Genomic DNA, 26,577 nt, shown 5'->3' with positions numbered 1-26,577 from the left:
CCCAGGGACCCCGTTTTCCTGTCAGCCGATTTAGAAGTTAGTATCGCAAAAACAGTCGGTTTCGGTGTTGTCAAAAAAAATTTCAGTTGGATTTTGGACTATTGCAGAAAATAAGCTCTGTGGCAAACAAACATCAACACTAATGAATAAAGGGCTTTTACTTGTAATGGAGTATTTTTATAGTGTGGTATTGCTACTTTTACGGAGCACAGTGATTGTAATTGAGTACTTCTTCCACCATTTATCATTTATCTTCCAGCATTTATAAAGGTGAAAACATGGTTCGACAGAGACACACTGAACAGAGCTGAGGAATCAAGTATGAATTATTTCTCAAATAAGAGAGCAGCCACTTTGACAGTTCATCTGACTTTATTGAGAGATGTGAGGATCCAGGGGCAGCTAGCCATGCAGAGAACTAGCCTGGTAGTGTGCATTACGGTGAGAAAGAGAGTTCACCTGGGTAATACTGATCCTGAGCCAATCTTGGTTCTAGCCAGTGACGGTAATGTTTAGGATTAGCATGGTGCAGATTGATCTGAGATGGACACTGTGTAAAAAGCTGGAGTCCAAATTTCAATCTTTGCAAAAGCACAGATATATTATACAGACACGTGTGTGTGTGTGTGTGTGTGTGTGTGTGTGTGTGTGTGTGTGTGTGTGTGTGGCTATGCTGGAAATAAGCTGAGTACAAAATAAAGTGAGTGACTAGAACTGTTGTGCATAGTATTTGAAGAGATTTGTGCTGACAGGGCTAGATGTTAATTGAGCAAAGAGATGCATACATTGGTACTGTAAGTGAGACGATAAATAATGATCTCCTGTAATTTATAACTGTGAGATTAATGCCCTTAGTTGACTCCTGGATAGCTGCAAACCTCCCGGTCAGAGCGCTACTCAGAGCCAATATATACAGTATCTTTATAAGGCTATTTACAAATACTGTCATAGTTTTATTTACAGTTATTGCCGCAACAAAGACAGTTTGTCACTGCCTTCTGGTTTATGACAGAGCAGTGAATCAAATAGTGTGCACTGATTTTGCCTTTTATCACCTCAAAAAAAAACAGAAACAGTCCCTCAGAGTTACTTAAAAGTAATCGTGTGTGCTGAGAGAAACATTAGACGTTCATCAAAAATTCAGCACATCTTTGACAGGTGACGTTTGGATCATGAGAGACTGAACGTTCTTTTCTTTGACAAACAACACTGAGTTTGGTTTTTTTATCCATCATCCTGACTTACAGTATGTCTTTGCTCAGAAATTTTGACACGACCGAATATGACAGCGAATATTACAGGACTTTACATACAGATAAACAACGCTGATGATATAATGACAGGAAGCAGATTCAAGAGGGGTGATGTCAGAGTTACATGGGACAGAACAAACTACAAAAATCTCTGTGTGTTAGTGTGTGTGTAGCAAGAGTGTCACTGAAGGGCATACTGAGGAAAAAAATGCTCCCAAAGGTGCACGCAAAGCATTTGTCACATCAGAGCTGTGAAGAGCACAAATGTACAGTAATCTAATCACTGGAGAGCAGTTTGAAATACAAAAAAATTCCCAGTGTGTGTGTTATGACTTTCATTTGACCAGGATGTAGCAGAAAAGACGGTTACTGTGTCTCAAATCAGATACTTCTGTACTTACTAATGTGAGTGCATTGGTGCGTTTACACTGAGAAGTCCAGCAAAATGCAGAGCACTATGAGTACCCGGATAGTGCACTCAATATGGTCAGGTTGTTGAGTGTGGAAGGCTGGACACTTCTCACCCTCAAACACATATCAAACTTGTGAAATGTCCAACAAATGGCAAAGCAATGTACAAATATACATATGTATATTTCACCACAGCTACACTGTTGTCGGGTATAATCCATTAGTTTACTATCAGGATAATTCTGTAATAATTTGGTACTGCAAACAACAGTGCGAATGCTATCGTTAGCTTGCCAGCTAGCTAACAGGTAAGCACTCTCCTCCTGCTTTCTCTGCTAGCATGAGTTAACACAGCATAACCATAGACTGTATAAAAAAAGATAGATGACATGACAACTCCTCAAAAGTGAAGCCAAAATATCCCGATCGCCCCCTGGTGGCTGGCTGCAGTACTGGTCATAAAGCGCACCACCTCCATGTTAGCGGATGGGACATGAGCTACGCTTAAAACTCAAAGTAAATTTTTACCAAAGATGGTTACTGTCATTTTAGGTAGTTCTTATCATATTTCTGTATGTTCAAGTGCTAACTTTTCGGGTTAGTTTAGTTTTAAATATTTATTTGATACTATAAAAATTAGGTTCAACATCATTCGGAGTGCTCCGGCACTGCTCGCAATTGTTCGGACGGGTGGTTGGGCAGGAACTCGATGTCGCAGAGATCGCTACTGCGCAGACCCTGGCTCTAAATGACATCACCAGTGCAAGATGGCAGCGGTCGTACCCAGGATATTTTGGTTTAATTTTTGTGCAGTGGGGGACATGTGTGGACATGCGTCGTCCATCTTTATATACAATTAATGAGTATAACGTGATCTCATTCTTACTCATCACATTTTGCTGCTTGGGCTAAAGCCCAACAGCAGCAGTTAACATCCGACACCCAGCTGTGGATCTCACCTGACACTGACACAGTGCATCTCTGTTGTTAAACCTGCCATGTAATACTAACAGTTCGGTGTGTTACTGTGTGTGTGTGACTCTGTCCCGGATACAGAGTTCCAGCTCCACAGCAGATAGTTTCATGATTGACAGAGAAAGAGAGGAGCTGAGTGAATCAATACACTGCACGCAGCTCTACAATTAAATGAGATTTTACCCATTTTAAATTGTCAAATCTGTGGTAACGTTGCGGTAAATGGACAAAATTGAACTGGCTGACTTTGAGTTAATTGCTGAGATCACAACATCCTGGAGGGACTGTATTTGAGTGTAAGTGAAGTTTGGTGTTTGTACATTTGAATTGTTGTCTTCACTGTAAAAGTTTTTAATATTAGATCTGTGGTCAAATGCTTGACAGGTTGTAAATTTTTGCAGCGGCTGTCATTGACTCTGAGATCAGCTGGTGATAGAGCCAGCCAGTATCAGCCACAGACATTTAAAACGCACGTTATTTCTAATATAATAAATAAATAAATACAGAAGAAGACAAGCAAGCAAACAAGCAGATATAGCGAGCATATATTTTAGCGAGTGACTTATTAAATGTTGGGGATAATGTTCCACGTACAGAAGAGTTGTCAGATGTTTTGACCGTCATTTCTGGCAAGTGTGCAACAGCTGTTTGTTTTAGACAGCACCACCCTGTCAAAATTCACGCACTACACAAGCACATAGTACACAGTGTACAGCATGTGAGTGTACAACTGGTAGTATCCGATTTGAGACACAGCATTTGTTTTTTAAATTACACACAATGTAATACCTGAATCATTTTCTAGTTGGAGCAGGAGAGACACATACGCACATTATGAATCCATAACAAAACAGCAGACGTGCATGTTATGAGCTGAAAGTCTGCACATACAAAACTGGATCATCATACCCTCCGTTGAATCTACTAAACCAAATCTGTTTGGAGGTTTGAAACAAGCTACTACAACAAACAGCTACAATCTTTCACGATCTCTTACGTCTTGTTTTTCTACACAAACAGTTAAATGAAGACTCACAAGGCTCGGACACGCCTTGACATCATAGTGACATAGTCCTCTCCCATTTTTTGGATGACCAATGGAAACGGCTAGTGAGGTAGCCAGACTTCCTGCACACGATCCCCTCTTCAACATGATGCTACATTTCGATTGTGAGTGTGTTTAAAAGCACACAGAGTAAAGTTGTGCTACAAGAAAAGTAGCTCTAAAGAACTCTGAAGGAGCCCCCACCGCCGCCGCCGCCTCCTTTTAGTCTTAAAAGCCTCTGCAGTAAAAAGCAAAGTTGTGGGTTGTGGTCCACTCAAGCTGCTAATTCACTGCCACTTTTTGGAGGGGTGGAGGTGGGTGGTTGGCAGTCAGTGAGGTGTCGGGTAAACACTCCTGAGTATTCCTCCGTCATATTGAACTTCTCTGTCACACTGAGGGTCAAGGACGAGAGCGCTGCCATCATATTTCTAGCAGATACTTCACAGGGACCAAGCCCCGCTTCTTCCCGCTGCTCAGCCGGAGGAAACCGTCAACCTCCTCGTTCTTCCCCACACAGATCTGCAGAGGGAGGGGTGAGAGGAGCGTGGAGCAGGAGGAGGAGGAGGAGCAAGTGACATTCAGTGAAGGGAGTGAGTTTGTGGCAAACAGTGAGCTGCATTGGAAGCCATAACATTCTGTCCTCTGTAATCTCAGCAGTTTTCTGCATGAATTTGCATACGTTAAAAAAAATTTATCCAGAGTGTGTGTGTGTTTGTGTGTGTAAGAGAGAGAGAGGAAAACTGTGTGTTCACCTGGGCCTCTTTCACAGTCATCTGGCCTTTGTCTCGGTTGCCGTGGAAACCACCGGTGACCTTCCACACCCGCTCACCAGGGCGGACCCGCTGCACAAAGTTGGCCGGGAACAATCCCACCTTGTCTCTGCTTTTCCCCTGGTAAACACAAGCAAACATGGACACACACACACACACACACACACACACAGAGTTAAAAATAGATATTTTCTGTTCTGTTGCAGCTAAAATGGAAAAAAAAAGGTTCTTAATTGCTTGTAGTACAAATATCTGTGACGCTGACCTCTCCCTGTGATGAGCCACAACGTGCCGCCTTGTTGACAAAGAGAAACTACTGTAATACTACTGTATTTCAATCATCCTCCTGCTTACCTCTCAACACAAACACCAAACACAACACGGCTAACACCCACTCCAGTCCTTGACAGTCCTTGGCTGAGCATACGCAATTAGATTCTTTGTGTTATCATTCCTGTTTACTTGGCTGGCTGCCTAAATATGCATCACACTTATATCACAGTAACACACTGGAATTTAAATAAACCATCTCGATTAGCTGGAAAATAGAAATAAAGGGAATGTTTTTGTTCCCTAATCAGCCACGTCAGTACTGGACCAAAAAGCATGTGTATGTGTGGAGCCCTAATCCCCCACTATTCTCTTCAGAGACTCTGGCACAGAGGCGAACAAAGCCCCTGGGTGCACAGTTAGCTATTTTGCTCATGTCCAGATGTTGGTTCCTCCACATTTAGCAGGAGGCGTGTTTACAGTAAAGTGGCAGGAGGGGGGTGAGGTGTCAGTTTTCTCTAATGGGATGGGTTTACATGAACATTATGTATATATTATATTACACATATGTATATAGTGCCTTTTTTTACTAGAAGCAGAATGCAGCATTAAGTGCATTAACAATAAGGGAATTAAATGCACTGAGTGCTTCACATGAAAAGACAGAGTGGACATGAAATAGGCCAACGAGGCAATTCAACATAAAAAGGACATTAAATTACAATTTATAAGCAAGAACAAAAGTGTGTACAGAGGAAAAAGATAGATAGAATATAAAGGAAATAAAACACAAAAGTTAGAAATCAAAAAGTACAACTCAGGAAAAAAAGGGAAAGCTTTCCTATAAACATATGTTTTAAGCAATGATTTAAAAACGGGTAATGTACTAGCCAGCGTGATCTCCTCAGGCAGAGAATTCCAGCGCCTCAGGGCCCTAAAGACAAAAGCCCGGTCACCTTTAGTTCCCAGCCTTGATCTAAGAACAACTAGTGAGGGTAGACTTGAGGATCTCAGGTCACGCCTTGAAGCATAAGTAGTCAGAAGCTCAGCTTTATAACTGAGGGCGAAACCATGTTGAGCTTTAAAAGTAAATAAAAGAATCTTAAAGTCAATTCTGAAGTTAACTGGCAACCAATGGAGAGAGGTGAGAATTGAGGTGATATGTGACCTACAATTCGTCCCAGTTAAAATACGAGCTGCAGCATTCTGCACTAGTTGAAGCCAAGCTACTGAAGATTTACTGAGGCATGTTAACAGTGCATTACAGTAGTCAAAGCGCGACAATACAAAAGCATGAGTAAGGTTTTCTAGGTCAGGAAAAGACACAGCTGATTTGATTTTGGTAATATTTCATAGGTGGAGGTAGCAGGATTTAATGAGATTATTGACATGTGGCTCAAAGTTCAATTAAGAATCAAAAGTGATGCCTAAATTTCTCGCTAGCTATGCAGCTTGTGTAAAGCTAGGGATTTATATACAAAGAGGAGGACCTTAAAATCAATTCTAAATGTAACAGGAAGTCGGTGCGGATCAGCTCAGACTGGCCTGATGTGCTCTCTCCTCTTGGTTCTGGTTAATAGTTGAGCTGCAGCGTTTTGAACGAGCTGAATTCTCTTAGTTTTTTGGGAGGCCAGGGAAAAAGTGTGTTACAGTAATGGAGTCATCTTGAAATGACGACATGAATCAATTTTTTTTTCAGCATCTTTTTGATTTATTAGTGGTTGTACTTAAGCTATGTTTCTAGGGTGGAAAAAGGGACCTTGTTATTAATGTAGGATTTGAAGCTTAGTACTGAATCTAGGATCACACCAAGATTATTAAACAGCAGTTACTCTCAATACATAAAGTTTTTTTGTATAACTGTACTTTAAAATCTGCTGTTTAACATATATTTACATGTATTGTGATTTAAAACTATAGCCCATTTAAATCCCAGTGATTAAAGTTTGAGAAAACATAAGTTTCTTTTTGTTATGTCATCAGATTGTAACTCATGTTGAAGACATTTCTAGTTGACTCTATGTTTGAAACAAGCCATTTATATCTCTCTGACGTAAAGCTCTTTGCATTAGTAATATAAGCTATAAAAATATGGTCACAATGCTACCATTTTACTGAAGTAGATATCTGGGTACTTTTCCCTTGTGTTTCGGTTATGTAAAGACCTGCCTGTCCTTCCGCAGTCGAAGGTTAAGATCTTCAGCTGCCTCATTAAACACTGACTGCAATCTGTCCTCTTCCTCTTTCCCTCTTCATGACAACCAGCTCTGCTAACACCCACACCTGCAGTCCTTCAAGCACATCCACCAGCTCTCACCGTCTCTGAACAGCTCTGCTTTGAATGGAAGAACTTCAAATGATTGTACGAGCGTCTAACTGGAGTCCGTATGTGACTGTAGTATCTATTTAAAGGCTATCTGGAGGTTTGTAGTGATAATATTTTATTCATATAAGTGCATTTGAATAGAGTTTTTTTTCACAACCCACCTTCCACCAGTCCTCGTTGGAGTCATCTGTGACTTGAACTCTGTCGCCAGGCCTGGAGGAAGAACACAGTCAAACAAAGTGCTCAGTGAGAAGACGTATCACCACATTTAGGGAAATGCGCTTATTCACTTTCTTGCTGAGTCGGATGTCTCTGTGCTAAACAGGAAGCTACAGCCAGCAAACGTGAGCTTAGCATTAAGACTGTTAGCAGAGTAAAACCAACACATTCTCACAATATCAGGGTTTGGCTTTAGAGTCTTAGGGGACACGAACACTGCTCTCTTGGGTGAATGTTGGTGTTTGTTAGACCCATCCACCACCCCTCCCATCCACTCTACTCAGACTTTCGCCACCTTAGCTTTTCCTCTTGTCCCGCCGTGTTTCCCCCTGACGTTGCTGGCTGCTGTTAAACTATAACTCCGACCGGCAGCTTATCATGCCTATGTTAAAGGACGACCTTTTTTGTCTGTGTCTGACGCTTGACGTCACTGCTCAAGTGCTGGATTTCGGCGACTTCGGAGTGAGACCAGGTTTGGAAAACACTACACCTGGCTCTTATTTGTTTCATCTGTAAGAAAAAAAACTTACAATTTCTGGGAGTTTGGTGCTCGAGCCAGGCTAACTATATCCCCCTGCTTCCAGTCTTTGATGCTGAGCTAAGCTGGCTCTAGCTTCCTATCAAGTGTACAAATATGAACGTAGTCTCAATCTTCTTGACTAACTCTTGGCACAAAGGTGATGAACAGTATTTCCCAAAAAATATTCAATCAACAGAAAAATGTTACAGTCATACTACAGCAAGTGTGACAACTGGTGTTTTTTGACTGGAGGAACATTTTCATAGTTCTAAGCATCCCCTTTATTTGTATGTCAGCACCACAAGAAGTAGGAAGGATTGTAGTTTTTAGAACCCAGTTTTGAGGGACTTTTTAGCTCCCATTTCAGAGCGTGAATATACGAAGATAACTGGATACAGTGTTGGAGGCAGGACCCCATTCATTCCTATGAAAGTTGCTCAGTGGCGCACAAAGCTCAACAGCTGTGTATAAAATTACCCTCATGATGGGTTACAGGATTTCATGTGGTGATGTAATTACACTGTTTGGCCACTAAGAAAATTGGCTTCAAATCCAGGTGCACCTCCTGGGGACCTGTTTAAGAGTAAGTACTCTCTCATCACAAGAGGAATTCCTGAGTGACGTAAGTGTACGGTGATTGGTCGAACACATGACCCAATGCAGCACCGGCAACTCGCATTTTTAAAAACACAAACAACTGCTCGTTATGGAATTTCGTCACTTCAGCGTTTCTATTGGTGATACAAATGCAAACGGAGGAACAGTTCTTTGGTTGGTTTGGTCCTAAACATCTAATGAATGTCACAGTGAGCACCCTTTAAGAGGCATTTTTTACAGTTACGTTTTAAATTTGAGTCTCACATATAGGTCAGAAAATAGGCAACATTAGTCAGGCAGCACTGATGTCACTAAAGTGCTGTTTTGTAACTTATTTTTCATGTTTTATGTGTAATACTGCAAATGTCACCATGACAGTTATTTTTCTGGGGAAGCTGGAGTGTCCATGTGACGAAACACCTCATGTGCTGTCTTGTTGCACAGACGTGTCCTCCAGATTAGTTGTGGGTGTCGTACCACACCTACTGCTAATATACAAAGAACCTTTTTCGTAATGTTACACACTCAGCGCAGCTGTTTGTCCTTCCCAGCACGCTCCCTCCTCCCAATCTGAATCCTGCAACCCCCCTACGATCATCCCGCTGAGGACGCAGATGGTGTGTGAATGTCAGTAAATTTTGGCCAGGTACACACTTCCTCCTCTTACATCAGATTACACTCATGTACACAATCAGTAGTACAGTATTTAAATTAAATTAAACTGACTGTAGCTCCAAGTCGTTCTTCTCTTGAGGCAGAAACTTGTAGAGAGCCACGTAGGTGTGGATGGAGTGGACCTCGACTTTCTTAGGAGTCTGATGAAAGGAAGATAGAAAGAAAGAAAGAAGATTGTTATCTACATGTTTTCTCATGTGAAACCCAGAGAAAAGGATGAAGAGTTTGAAAAGGGTTGACAGAGTGCATTTTTGCCAAGAAAAACAGGCTGAAAGAGGAGAGGAGTGCTGACTACACACCTTCAGGCTGACCCTGTCTTCTGAATCAGCCTTCTCGCTTTCAGGAGGGGTGAGCACTGGAGAGACAGAGAGGGAAAGGAGGAGGAGAAGGAAAGACAATATGTGAGAAAGAAAGAGAAAAACAGAGAAAGGGAAAGTGTGTGGATGCAGAGAGAAAGAAAGAAAAAAAGGGGAGGGATAGACAGAGAGGTCTTGTCATTTTGCGGCAAACAGAAGGAAGGCAGAAGTCAAGGTCATTTACTGCAAAGTGGCAGCAGTACAAACAGTGATGATCCCCTCTCCTGGGACTAAAGACAGAGAGGTTAAAGCACTGTGGGGAGAACACACACGTCACCTCTATGGCGTACTTTATCTCATTCTGACGTTTATCTGCAAACGTGTCACAAAGAATCTCAACATTCGTACTTTATATACCTTAGAAGTAAGATGTATCTCTGTAAATTTCCAGATACACAGACCGTTTTTTTTCAGCATCAAAAAGTTAAGTAATCTTTTGAAAGAAACACTGACAATAATTTGAATTTGATGAACGATATGTTTACAGGAGAACTGCTTTGTTTCTAGTAGTGTAAATGCATTTTTTCTGCCAAATCTACATCACAGGATTTTAGAGATTTTCAGCTTAGAAAGTGATATTTTAAAGGAACAGTTCCACATTTTCTTCCTTGCAGTGACTTTAATGAGAAGATCACAACCATTGTAAAATATGACAGCAATATCTTCTAATATCCCTCTAAGAAAGAGAGCAAACGCATATTTCCCAAAATGTTTAATTATTCCTATAATGCTGGTCCCATACTAAATATTAGGCAGATTTTACATTCATAATGATAATAATAATGCATTTTATTTATAGGTGCCTCAAGGACACCTTACAAGGCAGTATATCCACCGATCAGTAAGTCAAAGAAATCAATAATATACAGCAATAAGGTCATAAAATAAATGGACAAAAATTATAATTATAAAAATTAGGTATAAAATCATCATCATAAAGTCATCATCAGTGCAGATCTCATTGTGTGGCACTGCTAGATCAGACCAAATATACCAGCTTGAAAGGTGTGATTTCAGACAGGATTTGAAGATGGAAATTTTGGGTCCAATTTCTCCCCTTTCGACAATCTAAAGGGAGGAGTCCCAAGTCAAGGCTGGTCTGAAAAGATTATTTGCAGGGGGTTACAGACATTTACATGATGTTATCGATGGGATCAAAGTCTCCTCAATTTCAAATCATAAATCTCAAATATGTTTGATATTTACAAATGAAATCCTGTAGCGTGAAAGGAACAGTGATGGAGAATTGAGTAGAACCCTGCAACAGCCAATGAGACTGAGCTGATCAGGAAGAGTCACGAACTGAATGTTGCCAATGTTAGCTTTTTCCCAACAAAATTAGCACACACATGCAGGGTTTTAAATGTGGGAAAACCTACTAAAATCGGCAATGGACACCTTTCTCATTATTTTACTGATGTGTCGCCTTCAGCTTCATGAATGTGCCAAAAATGAGTTCGTAAACAGAAGAAAGCAGCATGGAGCCAAGTGAAAATGTTACGGTGGTAACTTCTTTTTTATATCTCTTACTTAATCAGTGTCTGTTTTAAACTCAGTGCAGACTAATTTTGAGAGATGTTAGAGTGCTGCTCGGACGGAGACCGACGGTAATTTGTTTCGATGTGTCTTTGCATCAGGGGCAAAATTAGGAAGTCCACCCAGGTGTTGCACTTCCGTCACCGCTGAACGAAGCTGATAGGAGCAGGAGCTGATTAATACCAATGACTACTGCAGAGACATTTGTCCCAGGAGTGAATGCTGATTGTAACCTTCCCGTTAAATACAAAAGCCAGGTGTTAGTGGGATATTTGTCTAGTGGGAAAGGGGCTTAACAATAATACCTTTTTTCTGAAGTTACACTTGATCATGCAACTTCTTTAAGATCCAAAGTCTCCGGAATCATAATTCTGAAACTGTTCAGCATAAACGCCAAGTTTGTGTTGTCCTGCGTCTTGACTGAATCATGTGGTGTGTGCATTCTGATAATTAAGCTATTAAAAATCGGTTAAATCTGTCTTTATGTCTGTGGTCTCACACATTTTTTTAAACCATATCAGACTTGAAAATCCTCTAGAGTGAACCTGGCTTGAGCCTTTTCAGGATGTATCTAAAAATCTGCCAATTATCAGCCAGAAATTCAGAGGAGTATGACTTACTTCCTGGGATGTGCTCCTCTTCAGCTATTGGCTGGTTTTCCAGTTTGTCTTGCAGTTTTTCCTCCTATTATGAAGAAAGAGTTGCAGCCAGCAGAGTCAGCATATTCTTGGTATGATTAATGTCAACATGAATTTATATGAATGACTGTGGGTTTTATGTGTGTTTTTTTTTTACCTCATGACAGGGTGACTCTGAGATACTGCTGAAGCTGGAGCGACTCATCTGAGCCAGCGACGTCCCATAGCGCAGTGCCTCATACACAGGGTCAAGAATGCCATTATCTGCCTCTGCACACAGACACAGAGCAACACATGCGCAGTTTTATAGCTCACACTATACTGACACACACACACACATGGCCCTACGCACACAGAGTGGCCTGTCAGGCGTCGAGGATCGAAGGCCACAGACATGGTGATCTGTCATCCTGAGATTTTATTTGTTTGGTGCTGTGAGAAATCAGCCAGCGTTCCCATCACTCACCCTGAGCAGCAGGAGCCTCTCTGACCACACCCAGCGTATCAGTGGTTAACAGAGGAGAGCTGAAGTTTCTCTTGAAAGCGCCCGTCTGACAAGCCGGCAGAGACGCAGGGAGACATGAGAGGGAGGACAAGGGGAGGAGAAACGTTACTTGAGGCGGAAAAAAGGCAAAGGGCATGTGCAATATTCTGCTGAAAGACAATACCTGTGTGGTTTTTATCTGGGGGAGGTGGGCCTATAGTATGTGAGATAAAAGCTGAATATCTGAACATGTGCACGTATCAACTGAAACCTCCTTCAAATGACTTTGATACAGATATTTTGCATTACAGAAAAGCCTTTTGGGGAAAAATGTAAAGGCACCTTGTTTCTATTTTATTTATCTGAAGGTAATAAAAATCTGCAGCATAAGAGACGTAATGTTACTAAGAACACTTACTCAAGTACTGTCCATAAGTACAAATTGGTGTCACTTGTACTTTACTCAAGTATTTATTTTATCTCTGGTGATTTTAAATTTGATTTGAAGGATTACATGTTCCTATACAGGCTGTGATGTATTAGTTAGTCATTGGAGGATTACAGTATAAGCTGTAAAAGTAACTCAGTCTGCAATTTATTGTAAATCTACCCTTAAAATAATAATTATTTAAATATTTGCTGTTGTGCTTTTAGTCTGTTCTTTTATATGAAACTTTTTATGCTGCTGTCGTGGCCAGGACTATGTTGCAAAAGAGATTTTGAATCTAAAAAATAAAAATTGTAAAATATTGTAAATCAAAGCTGAGGTGATGATTGAATTTTGGTGTGCACCTCCCATCATCTATCTACTGTCGGCTATCTAACAAGATATAAAATGCCATCCAAAATAACTACAAACACATATATACAGTACATATACAAAAGTCAAAGCTGACTATTAGACAGGGTGTGAAACCAGGACATCTGTTTAAGGCAAACGCTCATGCCCATTTTCCATCTTCACCTCCATGACTTTAAGCGTTATGGCTCTTGAAGGAGGACTTCACCTGCAAATTGACCATTTTTATACCAATTACTAGGGATGCATCGAAATGAAAATTTGTGGCTGAAGCCGAATATTATTAAATGCTTGGCCGAATACCGAGTACCGAATACCGAATATCATTGTTTAGTTGTTGATTAGTTTTTGCAGATGAACCCCCTCCAGATTAGTGTTGTCACGGTATCAAAATTGGGACCCACTGTACGATACCAATGAAAATATCATGGTTCTGAGTAGTATCACGATACCACAGCAAAAATGAGGCAGATGTGCCTTTTGTCATTTATAAAAAGATAAATCACTTTTCTATAATACATCAATGATATTTCAATGGAATAAATTACTTATTGACTTATTCATACTTCAAAAACAGCATCAATAAGTGATTAACATAGGGGGGATCAAAATAAAATAAATAAATAAAATAAGAATCAACCAGCCACCCTCCTCCCCTGACAAGTAAAGAACAGTCCCTTCATAAGTAAAGAACAGTCCCTAAAGTGCGGTGAGGTTTGTGGGCCGTGAACGGCTCGTTTCTCCTCTGACACGTCACATACCTGTGTTCGGCTGGCTCGGCTGTTCAGGTACTTTTGGGCAGTCCACACGCCAAGAGGATATTATTGGAGCCGACTCCTCCGTCGCCGGTAAGCCTATGGCCGCCGTATTTGACAGGAATACATTATTGTCTGTGTCTGTGACCCCCGTTCAACCCACAATCGGTGGGATTCGCCTTTCGTTTCTGCTGGTGGTTGAAATCTGTAGGCTGCTCGCACAGCGTGCTGAATGATTTAAGCCTATTTTGCTCGCTCAAAACTATTTTTAGTCGCAAATGCGAGGGCAGTGATGGACAGATCGCCACACTGCCGACATTTTACTCCGCTGGTCACGGCACGCCGTTTGATTGCGTTATCAAAACACGGCTTTATTATTCGGCCTTGCTTTTAACTTATTCCACCGAATACCGAATGTGTGTTTTTTTGCAGTATTCGGCCGAATATATTCGGTTACCGAATATTCTGTGCATCCCTACCAATTACCTCCACACAGAATCAAAAAAGGCGTATATTCTTTATGAATTGAAGTAAACAGGGTCCGCAATTAACAACAGCAAAACTCTATCAAAACATCCATTTACAAACTCTCTACTCAATAATCTAAGGGCTCTAGTTTCGCAGACCGGGCGAGGCGGGGGCGCAGCTACTCCTCTTTCCCACCTCCGTCCCTCCTACCTGCGCAAGTCGGAAAGAGGGAGGAGAGAAGGTGTGGAGTGGGTTTTACACACATCACACCAATCAAATGAGCCCCTCTCCTCGCCCTTAAATGCACCGCGTGAAGGCGTGATGAGAGTTTACTCAATTCGCCATGGCAGAAGAGAGCAGCAGCGTCAGACGGCCAAACTTCTCCCAGGAGGAAACTGATGTTTTGGTCCGGGAGGTCCAAGCTCGCAGTGTCCGAATATACGGAACTGCGAGCAGACCTCCACGGGCTGATGATGCAAAGGTAGCCTGGGAGGAGGTCACCACAATTGTAAATCAATGTTGCGTTTCTCTCGTGCGCGCGCGCTCTCTCTTTCTCTCTCGCAGTCTCACTCTGTTTCTTTTCTTTTGACTTTTCTAAGATGACAGATGCTGAATATATACTCCCTATCTGATGCTGTGGCTGTTTGTGGTTGGCTGAGAGGGATGTGAACTCATTAGTTTGCAGCTGTGTTAATCAAATCAGGTTGGGTTTCCATTACGCGTGCCAAACGTGCCAAACGGTGCCAATCCCCTTTGATCTGACATCAGATGTGACGGGACAGTCGATATAGAGATACATTTATGTGCTGATTGCAGATAGTTGCATTGAATAGTGGTTTTTTGGGTATTTATTGCATCGTTAATGTGCCTGATATTCTGGAAACCTGCCTGTGAGGTTTTGGTGACGTGTGCGCACTGTCCGCCGGTCAGCCAAACTTCGGCTTACACCGGCTGCGCTCCGCCTGCGCTGACAGTAGACCTGGTTTCAGCTGGCGAGCTTTTAGCGCACCTTCGGCGAAGCCTTTTGGCACGAAACTGTCATTGTGCCAAGCTGGATCTGTCGACACCTCCCCCTGCTGCGCCGCCACACCTATCTCAGCGCACCTCGGTCTGCCAAACTACCAAACTGAGCACGCCTTGGGTTGTGCTGCTCGAAACTAGCTCTGCGCGGGGTTCGCCACCCTGCGCTGTGCCAGGAAACTAGAGCCCTAAGTCTCATCTATCTAGTCGTAAACTCTGTGCTTTCCAAATGTGTTACACACTTCTGCCCACAAGTAGCGTGTGCTGAGCATGCCTGTGTCCTCCCAGGAGTCTGAACTCCTTGAGCAGAGTTCAAATGCATGTGTATGCCCAGGCACGCTACTCGGCCATGCTTGAGAATGATTATGGTTCAAATTGTGTTTAAGCAAAAACGTGTTTGGGAAGTACCAAGTAAGGTTGCAACGGTATGAGATTGTCATTGTATGAGAACCATCTCAGAAAATATTGTGGTTTCATGCTGTCATGGTATTACAGAATTTATAGTATTATCAGTCAGAATGACCCTTAAAAGGAATGAAAACGGGAGGGTTATTTTTGGTTGAGCAAATATTTTATTACTATAATTGAAAGTGAAACCGATTTACTGCTGCGATTGAAGTACTGAGCATATGACTGGATAAATGAGACCTGCTGTGAGTTCCAATCCCCATACCACCATACTTTATAGTATCCAGAAAAAGATTTAGTATGTCCCAATACGTAGTATGTCAAATGCAGTTTGCCATAAACACCAGGATGTTCTCCTACATCCTGTTATATTTTGCAGTATGCAAACCAGCATGCTTATCTGGCTGTTCTGACCCACAATTCTCTGCACAGCGGACCATATGCCACATTGACTAACAGATGACAGCTTGTTGAACGCTGATTGACAGCTCTCAGAAGCTGCAATGACGGCTGACAGCGATGACCATTTGAGTAGTAATAACAGGAATATTAATTGTTGGATTACACCGCATTAGAGTTTGTAAATTAATGTTTTGATATAGTTTAGCTGTTGTTAATTGCAGACCCTGCTTGAAAAAGCAAAGTTTTCTTCATGAATTTAAGATAACACAGTGAGTAACTGTTATACAAGTTATACAATTGCAGGTGAAGTATTTCTATAACTGAAGGTCACACCTGGCATTGACAGTAAATCACTAATACACAAAAGTTTGACACATAAAAACATTTTGCTCTTTTTATGCCAAGCTGTGTTTTAGTTTTTTGTCTGAGCCTCTCAGTTTATGGACTGTAGGAAGACGAAGATAAGTCATGATGAATAAGCAGGTGTGGGTCAATAATGCTTCCCCTTAATAACAACAGTGTGACAGAAAACATAAACCTGATTAACGAGACAACCTCTCATCATGTGATATACATGCAAACTGTAAGAGGCCAAATGAATACCTTTGACATACTTTTTTCATCCTGACACCTGCAGGGTGGATCAGCTAATATGATCTATGACTGCATTATCACCCACTGAAGGTGGCAATAATACATTCACCATTAGTTTTACAGTAACAGGGAGCGTCTGAGGAGATGTGCCCCAACACGGCTGTATGCCTAATGGAGCGTGACTGAACTTTTTTCCTGACTGCCTTCACGCTAAATTATCCATGTGGTCTGCGTATTGAGGCGCCACAAAGGTCTGTCTCTGTCAAATTGTGAATCGGCTACTGTACGACTTTGATATCTGACTGCGCTTCTTTATTTAGCGAGAGAAATATGTTTAGCTACAGTAGATGACTCATCAGTCCAAGAGATAACATTACGAAGTCTTGTTTCTGACAGAGGCTGTGATGAATCTGCTGTGTTCTCCAAATAGAAACTGTTTATAAAGATAGTATCTCAGCTTTGTCTGATCTCTGTATCTCGTTTCATCTGTTACAGTGCGCGATACATGCGGAGAATAACATGTCATCAGGAAGACGTCTTTTGTCTTTGAGTTATTTTACTGCCGACCTGTGGGTACAGTCAGAGGGTGAACTGCCTTCATTATATCAAAATAAAACAGCATTTACAGGATCATGTTTTATTTTGCTCCTTTTAATCCAAGAAATATTTTCATTAGCTCTACTTCGTTAGTTTCATAATATCAAAATCATTTCCCCACTGACTGTCAATGACTTGAAGAAAGGAAGCATGCAAAGTTTTGAACATTTTGTGCACTTGTATCTAAAAGTATCTGAAAGTCAAAGTGAGGGAATATATGTATATCAAAGGAGACAAATCAAAATGACTGCCTTGACGATTTGACAGGTCTCGTTCTGAAAAAGTACGGAAGTCACCCGAAAGTGAGACATTGCTTTAAGGTTTGGAGGGAGTGTGATGGCTGCTCAGGACTGACAGACAAGAATTTGCCCTGAATCTCTTCCTTATCTCTTTGCTCACGGAGCACAAACGTCACCTCCACACTGAAATAGCTACACGAAACTCTGTGATAAAACACAACTGAACAGTGTGATTTCATAAGAGATAAATCTATTTTTAACCTATGATGCAAGACTGACTATTTCAGACACTCAAAGGTTACTATGATATCTAGCATTTTTACACATTCAGAAAGCCAACAGGTGCTCACATGAGTAAGTAGGGCTTTATATCTACAGTTTTAGTTTTGTTGCTTCAATGTCCCACTATATTTACTGCAGTGACAATAATGAAGCTCAGCATAGTTCAATAAGGAACTTTCTTTATGCTGTATTATTCATTCACAGTTCTCTCTCTGTCTCACTCCCACCACTTACACCAATCAGCTGACTATGGGTGTTCCCTCTCCAAGTTAGCCAATCTCACTTTGCCACAATCTCCTTCAGTCATTCATGTTGCTGCTGCCAAACTTTAAATCTGTTCTCCTGTCTACTCCTGTCAGCTGTTATTTCAGGTGGAATTGTTGCGCCCTCCTCCACCCTGTTCATCTCCAGTCACCTTATCCAGCACCCAGGATGAGCTCATCAAAAGCCAACTCCTCTTCACTTCCAGGTCTTCAGCTCCCTCTTCATCTCATCTCATCACCACCACTAAATACTATTTTCTCTCCTTGATTACTATCAGCCAAAAAAAGCTTGCTTCTCCAATTTGCCAAATCTGCTATGTAAAAGTACACCTGGCATTCAAGGGGAATGAGAGATGACACTGATTAGTTGAATTTATGTTATACTCAAAACACACCTAAGATTAATTTAGGGACTTACTGTAATACAACCCCTTTACCCCTATCACCTTCCTTGGCATCCAGATTATGTGCTGTTTAACGAGCAAAATCATGCACTTTAGACCCTAAATATTGTTTAAATAGGGCCTGATGTCATTACACTACTTTGTTTGTCCAACCAAAAGTCCAAAACCCAAAGACATTTGATTTGCAATGATGTGAAGAAAAGAAAGGCAGCAGTTACTATCATATAATATCAAATAATTATGAAAATAGTTGCCAAAGTATGATATTTCAGTCTATCCAATAACTGATTATCTACATGCTGTTACAGCTCTAGTGTATGAACATGCAGCTGTGGCGTGTTGCCTTGGAGCCTGTGATGCTTTTGTTCTGAATATTGTTTTCATCCTCCTCCTATTAATCCATTTGTCACAAAGTGCTTCACAGGAAACACAAAGCACAAACAAAATGGACGACCTCGAGCAAACTCATCACTTACTGTTAAATTATGCTAATTAATGAGTGGCAGTTGGCCTCATCTCCTCCGCCAGTGCTCCAGTTAGAAACAAACGGAGGTGCTCAGAGGTGGAGGTACACAAATCATTTCCTCAGCATGAGCAGCATCCCTTTCACACCCAGCTGTCAAACTCTACCTCTACAATTACACATCAGCATATCAGCTGATGACTGGACGGTTTAAGACAGCACACAAGCTGAAATTTCACTCTTTGTTCAGTTGTGCTCCACAGAGAGAAAGACTGGACTCTGAAGGAGACTCACACAAAGTCGGATGAGGATGAGTGTGAGTGTGAAGCCTTCCTGCAGAAGCCAATTATTTTGTGCCGTGCTCAGCAGGCACTATTTCTTAAATCAAACGGTAATACATCTTTAAGTTTAATTATCATTGATTAGCAAAATGTTGACTGGATTCCAAAGCAATTTTCAGCTGCTTGATTCTGGAGATATTTTAGAGCGATCGGTCATATATGGGTGCACTCAGCAAATGGGCTGAGAGCGAGCCAGAGGAACTGCAGCCATCGATATTCCTCCTTCATTTTTAATTACACCACTTTACATAAGCTCTAGCTTGGGCAACGTGGGTCTGCTTAGCTTTGTGTTTTTATTGTTGGTTGTGAATGAGAAGTGGTGGAAGGAGTACTTAGATCATTTACTCAGTAAAATGAACAATACCATGCTGTGCAAATCCTCTGTTACACTAAAAGTCCTGCATTAAAATTTTATTGAAGTAAAAGTATGTAAGTGTTAAAAGTAAAAGTACTCATTAAACAGAATAGCGCCATTCTTGGTGTTTAAATATAAATGATATTTTATAGGATTACACACAGAAAAATGTTGGTTCCTCAGCCTTCTTTTAGCATTGTGTTGAGGTGCTGTATAGCACTGCTGCCACACAAAGAATTTTTTAAGCCACTGTATTGTTCTCTACTGGTCTACTGTTCTCTACTGCTTTCCCCAGTAAACTAAACCAAACTAAGCTGAAAAACCAGAGGAGAACCTTTAAGCCCCTGTATGATTTTTACAGGTTTTGTACTGGTGCTTTTCCCAGTGAACTTTACTACACTAAATTGAACTCTGCTGTACTCATGTACTCTACTCTAATCAAAAACCAGTGGAGAACATTTCAAGCCCCTGTGTGGTTGTTTAGAGGTTCTCTGCTGGTTCTTTCCCCAGTGAAATAAATTAAACTAAATTAAACTCAGCTCAACTGAACTAAATTGAACTCAACTCAAGAACAAATAGAGAACATTGTAAGCCCCTGAATGGTTGTTTAGAGGTTCTCTGCAGGCTTCTTTCCCCAGTAAACTAAACTTAACTCAGCTGAAGAACCAGTAGAGAACACATTGAGCCCTGTATGGTTCTTTACAGGTTTTATACTGGTGCTTTTCCTGGTAAACTAACTAAATTGAACTCCACTGTACTATACTGTACTGTACTCTACTCAAAAACTAGTAGAGAACATTTTAACCCCATGCATGGTTGTTTAGAGGTTCTCTGCGGGTTCTTCAGCTTAGTTTAGTTTAGTTTAAAAACACTACATTCAAATAGCCTACAAACAGTGGGTCTCAACCTTTTTACCCCCATGTGCACAAAGGTATTCCAGGTTTCAAAAGGTAAACTACTGTGCTTCTCAGTGAGCAATTATCAAATGAATCTGAATCGTTTAAGCCAACATTTTGTAAGAAATGACTAATAATCATTCTTATTTTAAGTAAAAGTGTCATTTAGAAGCATATTGGCTCATCCATGGTATTTTCTGGCATCATTCAAGAGCCCCCAGGATCAAAATTTAAAAACAGTATGGTGTTATATGGCACCTCTAATGGTTCTATGTAGCACTATTTGCAAAGGTGCTGTATGGCATCCTTAAAAGATGAGTGCCATATAGCACCAAAACAGGTTCCTGTATGATTTTGAGCCAATGACCTGCTTTTGGGTACTGTTTAGTACCATTGCTGTTAGTAGTTCATTATTACCTTTGCATTTCACCAGTTTCACCAGCATTTTAATGATGCCGTTGATCAAGGTGATGCTCATATTAACTGTTTTATATATAATGATCAGTGACGTTTTGCTCTGCAAAAACATTTGAATTAATTATGGAGTTATAAGAGTCTTTTTTTCTTCAAAAAAAGACAATCTGTCAACCTGTTTACTGTAGAATTCAACTTGTATAGAGAATTTTCTAGAAATTCATCTGTTAATCTTGACAGATGGGAAAGCTGCTTTAGAATAACAAAATTAAACCATAATCTGGAAAATTCACCACACCTGGTAACTTCTATTAAAACAGATCATGTCATCATAGAGGAAGATTGTTTCACTTTTTTAAAAAATAAAAAAACACAGACATAAATGAGTTGGTAAGATACAGTTAAAAGTGCTTTACACATTTTTCTATTTTGTGTTACTTTATATACTAATATTGCACAAACACCTGAGAAGTGTACAGTACTGGTATAAGTATTACCTTTCACCCCTGTGAATGACTCATACAGTACTTGTACTGATATACTGTATTTATGATTAGTCACACTAAGATGGTCCTCTCCTCCTGCTCCTCCTGCTCTTTAATGAATTCTCTGCTCTCCTCTCCCTGCAGCAACCACATCACTGCTATGCCTGGCCTCAAGTCATCCCAAGAGTCCAACTGGCATGTCTACTCACACATTCAAGTTTTCCCCACCAATTCACAAGACTTACATTTATTCTATCTTAAAGTTGTTGTTTATTCATAAAGTATAGGAGAAGAAGAAGTGGTTAATACAATTTAGCAGAAAGTAATGTATGTGTAACCAAGGTTATTTTCTGTAGCTACAAATTACAGATGCTCCCTAAACACCTCACATGCAGACTACAGGGAGACGCAACAATTTACAGATGCTCCCTAAATGTCTCATATGTGGATGGCAGCTACTGGTAGTGACAGACGAGTGTTATGTCCAGTGACTCCACATTTCAGCCTGTAGCAATAACTTTACATAAGGCTCTATTTTTCAATTTGTACATTTATCGATCACAGCACTCACATAAGAATGTAGCACTTGTAGAGCACTAAATATTTTTTTAATTCATGAATGATTCTTCGCCAAAATCAGCAGATGGAGGCATATAGAAATAGCTGTTGCGGTACGCTGTGTGCAGCACATGTACCAGCTACTTTGTCACCTAATGTTACAAACATGCAAACATGTGCAGAAAGATTGTGTATTTATTCCAACATGAGAGAAACAATCACATTAAGTGTTCGCATGGTTATTAGGAGCTAATCTTTTCCTACTGAACAAATTATTAAAAGGTTTATGTGAGACATTTTTATCCTTATTGGGCTATTATTCTGATGCTGAAATATTATGGTCCATGTAAATGCACCTATTTTTTCCATTTCATTAAATGTGTATGAGGAAGACAAACCCATAAATAAAAGAATTCAAAAACCACCTAAGCAATAACAGCACTTCAAATATAATAACAAGTAGCATGTAAAATTTCACAAGCAACCTTTTGCAAATTTGGATGACGCACTTTGGTTGAGAGTCAGTGAACCCTGGACCTTACGTTACGTAGACGTATGAGAAGGAGCCTCGAGCTCCATCCACTTTCAGTAAAATGCCTAATCCTTGCTTTGACGAATGTGCAGTGATCGAAAAGGACACCGCCGAAGGCTTGGCGAGAGCCTGCCGTGTCATATCCTCGAGGGATTGTGTGCGCCTCAAACACACTGAATTTCACACTGAATTAGCCAGACCAGCTGGTACAGGGAGATATTGATTTTCCAACAGAGTTGAGAGGGGAGGAAGGAAATGTAGCACCCAGACAAGAGAGAGGAAGAGAAGAGGGCGTTATGTGAGAAGAGCAGCACATGCAGGAGGAAGGACAAAAAGGCTGAGTGAAAAAATGTTGGGACCTGGCCACTGAAACTTTATCAGTGTCATCCTCCTCAGCGTTTGCTCCTCCTATGGCATTTGTAGTCGGGAGATAATTTGATCCCACTGCTACCCTTTAGCACACTTCCAAGTGTCTCAGTCTACCTTGCAAAGCTCTGGTCAATCCACGTTCCATTTATAACCTCTACCTTTTTGTCTCTGCTGGTTTGAAAAGGGCTTTATCCTATTTTAACAAGACGGGGGCTCAGAGGCTAAGCACATTACCAGGACTAACAGCTATGCCAACTGACTGACAGAGACAATTACAGCATCCAGATGCTGTTTAATTCTGCTGACACAATGCATTTTGGGTAAGTCTCTGGCCCACAGAGAACTCATGCATTTCCAGTACATTTTACGAACAACAAATAAAAATGTAATTAGCTGTGTAAGAAACATTTTTGCCCATTGTAAGCCGGGCTGCTGGGAGATAACCTGTGTTGCTTTAATCCCATTTCATCCATCTGTAATGTAGTAGCGTAATGCATTACTGTTCCAAAGTCAGTTATCACATTACAATTACTTATCAAACAATTATGTCATTACCTACGTTACATAAGTTCTTTAAGTATCTCTATAACGGGCAGATGAAAATAATAAACGTGCTGACAACAGTGAAGCTGTCAAGTGTTCCTGTGAAGAGACTCTCCAGCCTGGGCGGTCTGTGTCTGAGGAGCAGGTTGTCTGAAAAACGATTTGAGCATCTCTTTCTCATGAGGTGGAACCACTGCTTGGTCTATAAATACGTCAAATAAGCTGGACTAGTCAGTTATAAGGCCATGGTTTGGTGAGCGAGCAACTCCAGTGAGTGTGTCTGGCCTGTTGAATGCAGTTCATTGTTTCCTTTTTAAGGCTGTCATCATTTAATAGTGTTAGGAAGGCTCGTCTCTCATTTTATTGTGTTATTGTGTTAATACATTTTTGATGCAATAAGTATTTGTACTATGCAGTGTTAGGAGGCCATCCTCTTTTATAGTTTCATAGTTTCATTTTGAGCATGTCACCCACTAATTGGAAGATCAGCTGTTCGATCCCCCTCTCCCCCAGTCTGCATGTCTATGTATCCTTGGGCAAGAAACTGAACTCCTGCTCCTGTTTGCTGTTTCATCGGTATGCGAGTATGTGTGAATGGTTACTGAGTAGCAGGTGGCACCCTGTATGGAAGCCTCGGCCACCAGTGTGTGACTGTGTGTGTGAATGGGTTACTGTGACTTGTAGTGTAAAAGCAATTGAGTGGTTGCAAGACTAGAAAAGCAGTATACAAGTGCAGGTCATACAACTGTGGATATGTGGGCATACGTAAAACAAAGTGACCCTGACCACCAATTAAGCATTCTGTGCTAATGAGAGTCTCTTAAAGAGTGGCATTGTTCACTTTCACAAGTCAGGGACAGGTTTCAGGACAACAAGAAAATAGATTGAAACTACAATAATAAAACATGACTCTAAAAATGTCCCTTTTTAAGTAAGGCAAATAAGAGCTTCAAAATCATGAGGAAAAAGGAAATATAACAATGTAGTTATAATAATGTTGATTACACATACAGTATTTCTCTGCTGGTTCACTGCCCAGGTAGCAAATCCAGCTACTTTTGGGGAGATTTTGCCTCTCAGCGTTTTACACCCCTGTTAACACTCAATGACCACATATCTCTGAGTGTCATATCGCTGCCAGACAGGTGCCAGACACTTGTAGGGAAAATTTGGGTTACTATACATTTTATGCAGCAGGAAGGTGTAACTGCTTCATAAAAGGTGCATAGTGTGTGGTAGTTACAGTTAAAGAAGTATTTTACCACTGGAAAAATAGTCTCCTCATAAAACTGAGCTGTCCATACAGTAGAAAGATGCAAATACGCTTGAAATTGGTGACCAGAGAAAACAGAGGAGAAAGGCTGTGGCATTTACTTTTGCTCAAGAGGTACAGGGTTTGAAATAAGCACAAGTCATTAGTCAAATGCTGGTTAATTATGCACACAGGGGCAGGTGGACAAAAGAATTAATATCCAACCCTGAAGGTAGAAAACCTAAAACTACCAGAATGCAATGTGCTGCACCAGACTGATAAATGCTCCTGCTGATTGGTGACGTAATGCAAGCTAGACTGTTTTGACACAGGAAATAATATGGCAGCTAGCTATTAACAAACAATCTCGAATTACAGTTAAACAGTAATGTGTTTCCAAAAACATTTAAGTGACTAATAGACAACACAGTAACAGAATCTTGGTTTATATTTGATCAGTGCTGCCTAGTTTTACAATTTGATTATTTTCAGCCTCCTTTTTTGACGATACAGAAACACTTCCTGTTCACAAATTCTCATATTACAACCAAACAGTGCACTAAAATATGTTTCTGATAACATTTTAGGTTAGAAATAGGCAACACAGCAACAGAATCTTGTTTTATATTTGATCAGTACTGCTTAGTTTTACCGTTTGATCTGAGTTTCAGCGAGAAAAAGGGGCAGCTGTCTCTCTTGATCTGCTTCTATACTCTTTGTGTCTATGGTGTCAGACATATGAAAATGCTAAAGTATAATCTGTCGATTGAGCAACAGCTCTAGAGAGAGATGAGCAGGGAGATCTGGATACTGGTATGATGGAGGGAAGTTTACCACAGTTCATTTTACACAAACTACCCACATTGTTATGACACAAAGCTGGTTGAAAATCAGCAAAGTATCCCTTTAATGAAAGGTCAGTCTGACGTGTTTTTACCTTGCCGTTACAGGGCTGCTGGGAGAGCTCCGACGAGCACCAGAGGTGGGCCGCCAGCTTACAGGCTTTACAACGCAGCCCCTGCTTGGAGTTCCCTGTAAAGACACCAGGCAATTCACTTAAACACTACTGAGTAGACTGAAGACAGGTGTCAATATTTCTGTTATCAGCCAACAGGTAATGGGTATTGAGGGTGAGGTAATGGCAACAAAGATGGGGAAAAAAAAGTGGTGGAGAGTGGTTTTATCTTTTGCATACTTCATGAGTAAAATACAACCCGATTATTGGAAAGGCTGCATTTTTGCCAGTTTTTCATGAACAGTATTCACAAGCCACATTCCCTAGCTTTGTGTCTCTTTTCCTTTCTTTGAGCTGTACGGTGTGCAATGGTAGGTGCTTCAAATATTTCAAAAGACTCTTCAGAAATGCTTCTTGACTGAATTTTGATTCTGAATTGCTCCAAGTTTATTTTAGCAAAAAAATAGGTGCACTAGATTTGTGCCTCACATGTTGAACGCACAGCCCACGTTTTAAATAAACTGTCAAACACCAGCTCTGACAATCACACGCTTCATGCTCTGCAGGCAGAATGTTCTCAGTCAAGTGGCCTGTATGTCAAACGGTAAAGTACAGCATGTTAAATGTATTGGTGCAGCTCCTTCCTTGAGCAAATGTCCCAAAGTGCTACATTACTTGATAAAGGAAATTAAAAACAGACAGACATTCTTCACACACAATTAACACACTGTCACTGAGAGATTACCTTTATGCATAAATTAAAAACAGTCCACGTTGGTAACTATGGTAATTTCAACAGGAAAACTCATGTAAGGGCCCTTTGCAGGGTGTTGGCACTAGTTAGCCATTGTCAGCTTTTTGTTGGTCGATTCAGCAGTTTAAATCAGCGCTGGAGGCAGAAGTTTGTGAATGAAATCACTCTAATTGGCAGTTGAGCTGCGAGCACAGGAGGAGAAACTGAAGTAAGGAAAGCAAACAAACTGCTTAAAGGAGCAAGATGTAAGAAATCTAAAGCAAATAGTCGTAAAATCCTCCTAATATGTCACAGAGACTAAGGAATAATGTTCATATAACATACTGATCTCACCGACAACAATAGTACAGCCAG

At 40.7% G+C, this 26,577-nt stretch overlaps 1 protein-coding gene across 1 annotated transcript in view; it reads right to left on the bottom strand.

Moving 5' to 3' along the window:
- Window positions 1-399: 399 nt before the first annotated feature.
- Window positions 400-26,577, bottom strand: part of LOC126399877 (SH3 and cysteine-rich domain-containing protein 2-like) — a 46,316-nt gene continuing 20,138 nt past the window's right edge. Inside the window, exons 3-11 of the mRNA XM_050060198.1 lie at window positions 25,452-25,546; window positions 12,058-12,142; window positions 11,749-11,861; window positions 11,574-11,637; window positions 9,361-9,416; window positions 9,113-9,201; window positions 7,212-7,263; window positions 4,437-4,574; window positions 400-4,203 (exon numbers count right to left, since the gene is read on the bottom strand). Of these exons, the coding sequence (XP_049916155.1) occupies window positions 4,105-4,203; window positions 4,437-4,574; window positions 7,212-7,263; window positions 9,113-9,201; window positions 9,361-9,416; window positions 11,574-11,637; window positions 11,749-11,861; window positions 12,058-12,142; window positions 25,452-25,546 (791 nt within the window). The 3' untranslated portion in view covers window positions 400-4,104. The remainder of the gene's footprint in view (window positions 4,204-4,436; window positions 4,575-7,211; window positions 7,264-9,112; window positions 9,202-9,360; window positions 9,417-11,573; window positions 11,638-11,748; window positions 11,862-12,057; window positions 12,143-25,451; window positions 25,547-26,577) is intronic.

The sequence above is a fragment of the Epinephelus moara genome, chromosome 13 (assembly GCF_006386435.1).
Source record: "Epinephelus moara isolate mb chromosome 13, YSFRI_EMoa_1.0, whole genome shotgun sequence".
NCBI classification, from domain to species: domain Eukaryota; kingdom Metazoa; phylum Chordata; class Actinopteri; order Perciformes; family Serranidae; genus Epinephelus; species Epinephelus moara.
The sequence above is the reverse complement of the archived record's forward strand: the minus strand, read 5'-3'. Positions and strand labels throughout refer to the sequence as shown.